Source organism: Glycine soja, chromosome 18, assembly GCF_004193775.1.
Source record: "Glycine soja cultivar W05 chromosome 18, ASM419377v2, whole genome shotgun sequence".
Taxonomy (NCBI): Eukaryota; Viridiplantae; Streptophyta; class Magnoliopsida; order Fabales; family Fabaceae; genus Glycine; species Glycine soja.
Window position 1 is genome coordinate 49,863,565 of NC_041019.1, and position 10,840 is coordinate 49,874,404.

At 35.7% G+C, this 10,840-nt stretch overlaps 2 protein-coding genes across 3 annotated transcripts; one reads left to right on the top strand and one right to left on the bottom strand.

Annotated features, from left to right (window-relative positions):
* Positions 1–943: 943 nt before the first annotated feature.
* Positions 944–5,052, top strand: LOC114396815 (serine/threonine-protein kinase STN8, chloroplastic-like). Of its 2 annotated transcripts, none has more exons than XM_028358991.1 (5): positions 944–1,665; positions 2,212–2,385; positions 2,649–3,053; positions 3,551–3,919; positions 4,383–5,052. In XM_028358991.1, exons 1-4 carry the CDS (start codon positions 1,087–1,089, stop codon positions 3,899–3,901), a joined length of 1,509 nt encoding a protein of 502 aa, XP_028214792.1. In that variant the 5' UTR covers positions 944–1,086; the 3' UTR covers positions 3,902–3,919; positions 4,383–5,052. The 2 variants fall into 2 exon arrangements, with proteins under 2 accessions (XP_028214792.1, XP_028214790.1); XM_028358989.1 differs by having other exon boundaries at positions 4,487–5,052.
* Positions 5,053–5,211: 159 nt separating this feature from the next.
* LOC114396816 (mannan endo-1,4-beta-mannosidase 6-like) lies at positions 5,212–7,982 on the bottom strand. Its single transcript, XM_028358992.1, has 6 exons — positions 7,782–7,982; positions 7,428–7,701; positions 6,928–7,122; positions 6,591–6,713; positions 6,167–6,378; positions 5,212–5,789 (listed from the first exon to the last, which is right to left on the bottom strand). Exons 1-6 carry the CDS (start codon positions 7,931–7,933, stop codon positions 5,357–5,359), a joined length of 1,389 nt encoding a protein of 462 aa, XP_028214793.1. The 5' UTR covers positions 7,934–7,982; the 3' UTR covers positions 5,212–5,356.
* Between the last annotated feature and the right edge of the window lie 2,858 nt (positions 7,983–10,840).

A 10,840-nucleotide genomic window follows, 5' to 3' on the forward strand; every position in this document is an offset into this window, starting at 1 on the left:
TTGTATGTTTTTTTTTTGTAATTTAACTGATTCTCAAAGGATTAAACCTATTATCGCAGTTTAAAGCGCAAGTCTTTTTTTATAGGTCCAACGATTAAGTTCATTCTTCCCTAAGTGTTTAAGATTGTGCAAAATGATGATCAATCTTCTAACTTAGATAAAATAATAAGAAAAAATCAAGAGGAAAATCAAATAGACATATAAGCAATTCAATTAAACCAAACAGTCATCAAAGGCTAAGTCCAAACCCTAGAAAAATAGAGTTCTACTTACACAAGTTCATGGTAAAACTCCAAAAAGAAAATAAATAAAGAAAAAAAAATAGGCTGGAAAACAATTAAAGGGAAAAAAGTTACAAGCCTCAATTCTAAGCTTTTAAAAATTAAAATTAAAATTCTAAATTTTAAGAGACATTAACTAGTAAAAAAAAAATTCAAGGAATAAAAATGGAAAATCCTAAAAAGATAGTAAATCAATTTTTTTTTAAAAAGTTTTTATTTGTTTGGATCTTCTCGTTCACTTGTATGATGTTCAATTTTTTTATTTTACTTTATATTTGACTTTAACTCACACTTGTATTACAGGAATCTCTCCCTCAAATGTAAATATTCTATATAATAGTCACCCACCCAATGATGTATAGTAAATTAACTTAAAAATTTCAGTTACTAATTAACTCTTCAACTTCCAATAAAAATCAAAGAAAGATAATAACAAATGAAGACCCAGATGCCAAACTAACTCCAAATTCCGTTTTTTTATCTCAACCAAAACTAATGGAAGGATACATCTATTTATGAGAAACACAACACTTGATTTCGTTTCTAATTATTATTATTATTATTATTATTATTATTATTATTATTATTATTATTATGTTAGACTTTCTTGGATCAGGTTTGAGGTGATTCTGAACCTAGAAAATAAACAGAAAAGGCGGATAAAGTAAGGAGGAACAAATGGCCCAAGAGCTACCTACCATGCACGCTGACGTTATTCATTTCTAGCTTCAAGTTTTGTGAGAAACAAAACAACCAACAACAACGTTGCTGAGAGAAAGCATTGTCCTGTTTAGAAATAACGGTCATGGCTTCTCTGCTCTCTACAACTGCAACCACACTTCAACATAATCACACAATCTGCTTCTCCCCTGTCAAACCCACCACCGCAAATACCATTCCCTTCTCAACAAACCGTTGTTTCAAGAACAACTCTGCAAAGTGCAATGCTTTTTTTGATAAATTCCCCAAAGACTTGTTGGAGACCACTTTTCATTTGGACCAGTTCCCTGTCTTCCAATCAGTGATAGTGAAGTTTCAGAATGTAACTGAAGACTTATCAGACGTGCAGAGGTGGGGGCTTGTGATCCTAGCAGGGCTGACATGGGCTTATTTCACCGCGAGGCCCGGTGTTCTCGTCGGCGCCATTGATGCATTCCTCTTGGCTCCTATCCAACTGGTTTTGGACAGTTTATCTGGAAGGAGGAATCTGAAGAGGACTGATTTTCTTGTTGGAGATAAGCTTGGAGAAGGGTCATTTGGTGTTGTTTATTCGGGTGTTTTGGTCCCAAGGAATGTGGATGTGCAAGAGTGGATGCAGAAAAGTGGAAGGGACAAGGTGGCTAAGTTGGATGCCAAATCTAAGGATAAAGTCGTTCTTAAAAAGGTAGCATTAAGATATTCGTTTATTTTCCAATGCTTCTTTAGCCTATGATGGGTCATTGTTGGAATAGTGGTGTTATGTTTTATACTTCATTTGAACTGAATTGATGCGATTTGCTGAGCTTGTTTGAGTTGTTTCTTACCAACTCTTTTTTAATCTGCTGTGATCGTTTGTTCCCCTTTGTTTCTGTTAATGTGCTGTGGTGGTTTTGCTGTTATAGGAAGCATGAGGTGCATTTAATTAGAGCCATTCCATCTTGCATGGGATAAAATGATTGATGTAGAAGAGTTGAACAGCTCTTGAGGATTATTGATCCTTTTGTTCTTTATTTTTCTCTCTTAATATTTTTTCCTTTTGAAAATAAAGAGAAAATATATATCTAGATGTTGGAATATTTAAATTGAAATCCCAAACTTATGTGCTGACTTTACCTATCAGTATCATCTCATAATTTACATATGATGATGTAATTGATTTTCTTTTTATGTTTTCAATTATAATTGCAAAGCCTGTCAAATGTATTCAAGAGCTGACTGATGGCACATGCAGGTAAAGGTTGGAATTGAAGGAGCAGAGGAATTTGGTGATTTTGAAGAGTGGTTCAATTATAGACTCTCTAGAGCAGCTCCTGAAACATGTGCTAAGTTTCTTGGTAGTTTTGTAGCTGATAAAACCAATTCACAGTTCACAAAAGGTGGAAAATGGCTTGTTTGGAAGTTTGAGGTACTCTACCAAATATTCCTATTAGATAACTACAGCCATAGATGGCCAATGCATGCAACCATGCACCACTTTATTAATGAGTTTTGAAACAATATTGTAATGCTGGTTTTAATTTTTATATGTTGTCATGAATATATTACAAAAAAAAAGGTATAGTATTTATTTTAATGGATTGCATAACTTAAAGCATACAGATAAGCTCCAAACATATTTTATATATACCAACTATTCCACCACTAATTGCAGGGTTGTCCACATCACAGGGAGGCCGATCTCTTGCTGATTACATGGCTGATCAAAGCTTCCCTTCAAACTTAGAGTCTATCATGTTTGGACGTGTCTTGCAAGGCGTCGACTCTTCTAAACGAAATGCATTGATCATCAAGCAAATAATGCGCCAGATAATTACATCTCTTAAGAAAATTCACGACATAGGCATTGTACACAGGGATGTTAAGCCTGCCAACTTGGTGGTTACCAAACGGGGGCAGATTAAACTCATTGATTTTGGTGCTGCGACAGACCTTCGAATTGGAAAGAATTATGTTCCTAATCGTACCCCTTTGGATCGTGACTACTGTCCCCCTGAGCTATACGTGTTACCAGAAGAAACACTAAGTCTCCCACCAGAGCCTATTGCAGCTTTCCTTTCACCCATCTTGTGGCAGGTTTTATTTCTATACCTTATTTATGTAGCCAAAATTAAGGTTCTTCTGTAAGGGTGACATTGTGTCATTTTTAGTAAAACTACATAATACTGGCTTCAACATTTGTCAAAGTTGGTTGAAACAGTGTAGAGGCCAAAAATATTTTCACAGAATAATGTATAATACTTTGGAGAATGTCAATACCGGAACTCTTAGTTAAGAGACTTTGCTTTAGTTATGTTAACTACCTAAATGAATGTTTCAAGAACACATTGACTTAATTAGTTAATTAAGTGCTCTTGTGGCTAGTGTTATTATATTAGAAATATCTTCACTTCAATTTCTAAATTGCTCAAAGCTCGACTTCTTTTTCCTATGGTTTTTGCATCAGCTAGAATTTCCAAAATTGTGGCATGACTGGCATCGTATAGTAATTAATCTTCATGGAGTCATTTTGTTTAAGTACACACAGTTTTTAATGTGTATGCATTATCCTCTTCCCTGTTTGTTTTTTGCAGTTAAACAGTCCTGATCTGTTTGATATGTATTCTGCCGGGATTGTACTCCTGCAAATGGCAATACCAACCTTAAGGTCTCCAGCTGCTTTGAAGAATTTCAATTTGGAGATAAGAACATGTGGATATGATTTGAACAAATGGAGGGCATCTACTCGCATGAGGTCTGACTTCCAAATTCTTGATAGTGACTCTAGTAGAGGGTGGGACTTAGCAACAAAGCTTATCTCCAAGAGAGGTTCCCAAAGAAGAGGACGCTTATCTGCTGCTGCTGCCTTGAGGCACCCTTATTTCCTTCTGGGTGGGGATCAGGCAGCCGCAGTTCTTTCTAAGTTAAGCTTAAGCACAAAGTGAGCTGCTTGCAAATGCTATGTAAGTATATATATATATATATATTATTTTTTTTTTCCATTTTCTGATTGTTTCATTTTTTACACCTGGCTGATATTTCTGACCATATAAACTTAAGCTTTGAGCAAATCCTTGTTGGCTCCTGAAAATGTGTCTACAGCTGTATGCTTAATTAGATTTTCATTTGAAAACATGCTGTCTGTTTGACTTAAATAACAGGATGTGATTGGATCATTTGTGCAAGTAACTTGCACTTTATATGATTGTCTTTTGCACCATAAGGTGTTATGGACAAACTCTTAAAGAAGAGGTCTATCTCATTTGTTATGTTCTTTTGCAATCAAGAAATACAATCTTTTCTTTTCTCTATTTTCTAATCCAGCTTCTTAACAAAATGTGTTGTAAAATTTGTTCATTGAGAAAGTAGTGTCAAATCTAAGATAACATGTTTCTATTGGCCCATGATTACACTGATAATATGCAGGGATAGTATACCTAATTCTTTTTGCTCGTTTGGTGTGAAAGAACCATATCACTGTCAATTGAAGCTTTGTGGCAATGTTATTACAAAACGTCTGTTTCCTTCAGGGGGAGCTCGTATGATATGGATATAATGGCATCCCATCTAAAGGCCAACTAATATATAAAATGGCAAGCAGAAATTCCTAGATTTTGTTCCTTTTTTTTCTCTGTTTAAACCAGAGAACCTCCAGAAAGATCTGAAAGGAAACTTGGTTTCAGTACTATGATACAGAAGGCAAAAGCTACACTTGCTGTCTTGCCAGTCTAAATCTATACCTTCCTTGTTATCTGTCTGTCTATATGATAGAGCATATCCCCTCTCAAAATCAGTGGCTTATTAAAACTCAGGAAGGAGTACTTAGTGGTTTTCAAAGACATAAGCCTTCTCCCATGATTTCTTTCTTCAGAAGGTAAATATTCAGAACTTGGCAGGACATGACCAGTAATACCAAGGAGCTAGACACAAAATAGAACTAAAGGAAGCCACAATCTATTGGCTATTCTGATATGTAAGGTTTACTTATTCCATGAAATTTACTTTCAAGATTGGATGGTTTATTCAATTTCATTTGACACTTCCATTCAACTAGTGCTCTTGAATAAATATTGCTTCTCCATATTCCAGTCTAAAACTTGTGTTTTCCAAATAGGAACGTTATACTCAACACTTATAATGCTACCTTACTTATTTTACCAATGGCCATATAATGATACAAATGTGTATATATTCTTAACGTGAAACAATGAAGAATGTTGTGGTGCTTCTTGTTTAAGATGGTGGTGACCTTGCATGACCATAATGTCGCAACATTCAAATTAAACACATTGTTGATGTTGATATTAATACAAACAAAATTATATGGTGAATCACATATTTATCCATGCATGGTTTTATATGACCTTAGCATTACAATTCGAAACTTTCCACATATGGTGTCACAGTTCGTCTCGATAGAGTATTTCCTCCAACAATTTCTTCTTCTTACAACCCCAATTGCATTTAGTGTTGCACAAGGAATTAAACAGTGCAAGCCTAGTGGATTGAAGTTGTATAATGCCTGAGGTGGAAGGGGATTTTGAGAGAACAATTGCATACCCATCATCCATGTTATCGGTTCCATCAGGAAAAAATTGCCACAAAAGGCTTCCAGCCCCACTCCCTCCTTTCTTTGTGGAGTTTAGGATGGTACTGTACACAGTGCTTATAACTGTGTCTCTATATGATGAATTGTAGCCAGGGTCTTTGGAAGATACACCAAACTCAGCAAAAACAACTGGCATTCCAAGATACTTTTCAGCATCCTCTATGTGGGCTTCCATCCATGATTTGATAAATGGGATATGTGTATCAGCAATTTGTTGTGAAATCCTTCAACCAGGTAATTGATTGAGTTAGGAAATGTAGTATATGTATGACAAAAAACATCATCAATAAAAATATTAGTGTTTGCATCAGACTAGAGTAATGTGCACATGCATATGAATGCAATATTGATATAAAGTAACACTGCATAAGAACTTAATTTAAATGCATTAAGTGTAAAGGGTTTTTGTCATCCAATCACAATTATGGTAAGTTATACCTTAAAAGTCAAACTTAAAAGGATTTTTTTTAATTGACAGTATAAAAATCTTTATATTGACAGCATATGAAAATTAAACTCTTTACATGAATGGTTGGGACAAGTATGTTTTATGGCAACTTCACATTTTTAATAAAACAACAGCATTGCTGAACAAACTTACCAAGAGTCAGCATATATGTGAACAGAAGCGAAGTCCACTCCAAGAACCAGGTGGTTCCTGATAAAATCAGTTCCAACCTGTGTAGCATATGTGTTGGGATTGAACTGAGTTCTCTGAGGTGTTGATGGGCCATAAAATCCTTCTACTCCAACCTCCACTAGGTGCTTTGGATCAATTTTCTTCACATGGAATGCCATTTCTTGTATCCAATCCTAGAATACATGTTCAAGTAAGTATTTGAGTTTAGCAGACTATGTGACATCATGGAAAGAACTGACTACTAGAGAATGCAATTGTTCAGTGTGATGTGATTATATGACATCACAAAATGTGTTATATATTTTAGTTTCAATACCACAAGAGTCAAGACTCTAGACCCTTCCCTTGGGTTATGGAAGCCAGAAGAAGTTTTCAAGGGACAAACCTGTAACTTGTCACCCGTGGGATCTGAGGTGCAACGAGGCTCATTCATCAACTCCCAAGCGAAAATTGTTGGATCTTCCTTATAAGTGATGTTTGTGAATGTGTTAACTCTATTGAGCACAGTCTACACAGTGGAAACAGTATTGAAACCAACTTAGTATTCAGGAATTAATCAAAAAGAAAAATAATAACATAATAAAACAGCAGTCCTTATCAGATATAATTCCCAGGTAGTTTTAGTTGTTGGAATATATAACAAAACAAACTTTAACTCTAGTGTCCAATTGAAAGTAACCAATGGTGGTTTTGACCTGTTGCATTAATTTAAAGGAACTTGCCTTAACATGGGCCTTGTAGTAGCTTCTAAGAGTTGGATGTGAGAAGAAGTCATCATCAGAGGTCAAGTTAAGGCCAGCAGCATTGCCCCATTTCACATATTGTGCTTTGCCTCCATATGCCTCCCAGTTGTTGGCCAATGATAAGATAAGCCTGATTTTGTATTTCTTTGCTTCACTTACCACAAAGTCCAAAGCCTGGGACTCACCAATAGTAAAAAGGAAAAGAGTGCTAATTAACTGCACTGATAACTAATAGCTTTGAAGTTTGATTGTACCATTATCTGATTTCAATTACCATAGTAAAACTTACACAAGCAAACAATTCATAATTGTTGGGGTCTAACTCATTTAACATGCTTCAATAAGAAGTAAATACTAGAGAAGTTAAAATTATAATGGTGTGTGGGGTTTTAAATATAAATGATATTTTATGTTGTAAACTGTATAACAAGTTAGTGTAGTATTACACAAAATAATAAAATAAATAAATAAAGGAGCACCTTGAAAACTTCTTCATCATAAACTGATGGGGATTTCTGTAGGGCCCTCCACTGCCCATCATTGAATGCCCAAGTCCTACAAACTGTCATACCAACTGAGGATGCTTGTTTGAACACCTCAGTGACCTTTCCTCTGGTGGACTCATCTGCAGCAAATACCATAAGCCAATATGTGTTGAATCCATTGACATAGAAAGGCTTGTCATTCACCACAAAATGGTTTCCCTTCTTTTGCACCATCTGCCAATCATCATCTTTCATGCCCCTCATTTCACTGGAAACATCAAACATATGTAAGTGCCAAGTGAAGATAAGATATAATAACTAGAGATGAAACGGATTTCAAATACATACTCATAATTTGAGAGAGAATTTTCCATTTCATTTTGGTCTTCTTTGAGTCCTTCCTCATCCTTCATACTGTCACCAAGTGCATTGGAACTTAAATTTTTAGTAAGCATCAAAAGAAGAATCAAAGAAATAATGCGTACTCCAAATCTCTCCATTGAGCTTTGTTAGCTAGCCACGGTGTCTATGTGCTCCTTTGAACCATAATATATATGTGAGCATCTCAAGTTTTCCTCCATAGAAATGTGTCAAATACAGAAGAGTAGTGTGCAAGTGGAGATCATGTTTTTACACTACCTTTTAAGCAAAGAAAATTCTCTATTCCATTGTTGAGCAATGGATAGACAAGGTAATTAAAGGGTAGGAAGAAAGTTGCATATACTTCACGTCTTCACCCCCTAACTCTTTAAGGTAAGTTCAAGTGGGTTCCACTAATTTGATATCGGTATACAGAGAGGCTTTGTTAGATTTGAACTAGTTGCTTTTGGCATTATAGGAATCATGTTAAGATTGTTAAAGCATTAAATTACAGATTAAACATATACATAGGATAATCTAGTACAAGGTGCTGATAATCAATTTCTAGTTGTGATGTCTCCATCACATACATTTTTGGAAGAACTTCATGATAAGAATTTGTCCAATGAAGAAAATAAATGAGCATACTGTGTGGTCTCTTCCTTGCTAAAGTAAAAACTGCTTGGAGGAAGGAGGATGTTGTTTCTTTGATCAAGAGGGGTTAGAGTAGAAGAGATACAAAAGAAGGGTCGGTATGAATTGACACTTTTCGTTATCATTATCATGTGATGCTTATACTTCACCCACCCACCTGTGATATATTTTGATGTATAAAGTATAAACAAATGTCCTCCTTCAAAGTCAACAAAATTCTAACCGGTGGTGCTTGTGCTAGTTATTCCCTCAGTCCTATTTTGGTATGTGATTAGTAAATTAGATTTATGTGAGAAGTTATATTTATATATAAAATCTAATTTCTTAATTTTTCAGATTATTTTTAGGAACTAATACTGACACCAATTCCAACTATTTACAACAGAATTAGTAAGATTGAAGGTTGAAACCTCCGCTCATCTTTTTGGGATAAAATAAATGTAAATATCTTTGTAAGTATTTATTGAGAGTGGAGTTTTTTCTTGTCTAGAACTGGAAATCATCCACTCCCCCTATATTTTAGAAAGGAAAAAAAAAAACTATTTACTACATAATGAGATCTATTCGTTCTATGTAGATGTGGGAATGGCATGATCAAATTGCTTCAAACTACCAAACGATCAGATTTTGATCAACTTAAGCCAATTAAGCAATTGCCCGTTCATATAGAGCCTTCCAATTGATGTGAACCTGAGTAGGAGCGGATCACTTGATACAGGTTACGAAGATTTGGATGACGCCACTTCCAGTGAAGGAAGATAAGTCAGGATAGACGCCACTTCTGGTGAAGGAAGATAAGTCAGGGTAGACGCCACTTCCAGTGAAGGAAGATAAGTCTGGGTAGACGCCACTTCCAGTGAAGGAAGATAAGTCTGGGTAGACGCCACTTCCAATGAAGGAAGATAAGTCTGGGTAGACGCCACAAGGATTACCTTGATAAGTCTGATAATTGGTTCAACAAGGAACCCAGAGAGAAACTCTCACCCAATTTTATGAAAATGCCAAAAGTTTTTTTATTCAAAACAAAAACCAATACTTATAGTGTAGCTGAACAAAAAGATAAAAATAAACATGGGCCTTCTAAACAGTTTGGGCCAAAATTACAATAAAAATAAATTATAATTAAAAACATATTTAACTTGGGCCTTCAAATTAGTTTGGGCCTTTAGCAACAATTAATTGTCTTGATAGTGTCTCTGCCTCTGGGCCTTCATCCTTCTCCACTTGGGCCTTCATCCTTCTCCACTCGGGGGCTTTGTCCTTCTCCACTTAGGCTTTCGTCCTTCTCCACTTGGGCCTTTAGCCTGTATTTGGCCAGTTTCATGATTCTCATCATTCCCTCCTTGGAAAACATTTGTCCTCAAATGTCCAAGATTATCACCAGGTTCAAGTACCACTTCCTTCCTTTTCTTGTTGGCTTGCTTAGTATAACTTTCATTCTTCTTTGCAATTTGCACCTTCACTTGGTCATACAATCTTTTCACATACTCAACTTTGACCTGTGCATCCTTATGCTGAGTCTCTTGGGGCTTGCTGTTGTAAGTTGGCTTGTTAGGCAATGAAGCTTCTAGAAGGAGATCAACTTGATGTTCTATGCTTCTTGAAGGTGGCAGTCCATGAGGAATCTCCTTGGAAAAGACATCTTTAAATTCCTGCAATAAGGGTTGAACACTAGGAGAAACATAAATAGTTAACTGATTAGAATTATCACTCTCTCTCTTTTGTGTATCACTCTTTTCCTCGGGTGTATCACTCTTCTTTTTCATATTCCTTTGTGGAGCCTCACTATTTTCTTTCTCTTGTTCTCTCTTTTCTCTCATTTTGATTTGGTCATCACACACTTCTCTAGGGGATAGAGGTTTAAGAGTAAACAAGGAAGATTTGACTATTCGTCTGTAGGGCTCTTCTTTGTTACGGTTCAACAAACGTTGCATTTGTGTAGTCCACGCGTCCAGAAATAAGCGTTGAGATTCGTCCAGTTGATGATATACACCACCATTGTCACCAGCTCTTGCCATGATTAAGGAACAAAGAATTTTGCAGTAAATTAAAAAAAATAAAAATTCAGGACCTCACCACACTCTACTCACGTGTTTCTCTCTTTGATGGTAGTTCACGCGTGTTTGATGCTCTCAATATAGGCTTTTGTGTGATGTTTTCACTCTTGCCTTTTACCACTCACTCCCTCTTAAGTTCCTGGATGGACCGAATTAGACACACAAGGTAATATAAAATAAAAGGAAAGACAATATAATTATCAGAGTAACAGATTTGATTTGGGATAACAACTTGGACTTGATTTGGATAGCAGATTGGATTTGATTTGGATAACAGATTAGATTTGGATAACAAATCTGATTTGGATAAAATTTTTTGATTTGATTTGATTCGGA

Coding starts and splice junctions, on each gene's coding strand:
- LOC114396815 (XM_028358991.1), top strand. CDS start 1,087: ATGGCTTCTCTGCTCTCTACAACTGCAACCACACTTCAACATAATCAC. Junction 1,666..2,211: donor ATAAAGTCGTTCTTAAAAAG/GTAGCATTAAGA, acceptor TGGCACATGCAG/GTAAAGGTTGGAATTGAAGG. Junction 3,054..3,550: donor TTTCACCCATCTTGTGGCAG/GTTTTATTTCTA, acceptor TGTTTTTTGCAG/TTAAACAGTCCTGATCTGTT.
- LOC114396816 (XM_028358992.1), bottom strand. CDS start 7,933: ATGGAGAGATTTGGAGTACGCATTATTTCTTTGATTCTTCTTTTGATG. Junction 7,702..7,781: donor AATTCTCTCTCAAATTATGA/GTATGTATTTGA, acceptor TGATGTTTCCAG/TGAAATGAGGGGCATGAAAG. Junction 5,790..6,166: donor CACATATATGCTGACTCTTG/GTAAGTTTGTTC, acceptor ACCTGGTTGAAG/GATTTCACAACAAATTGCTG.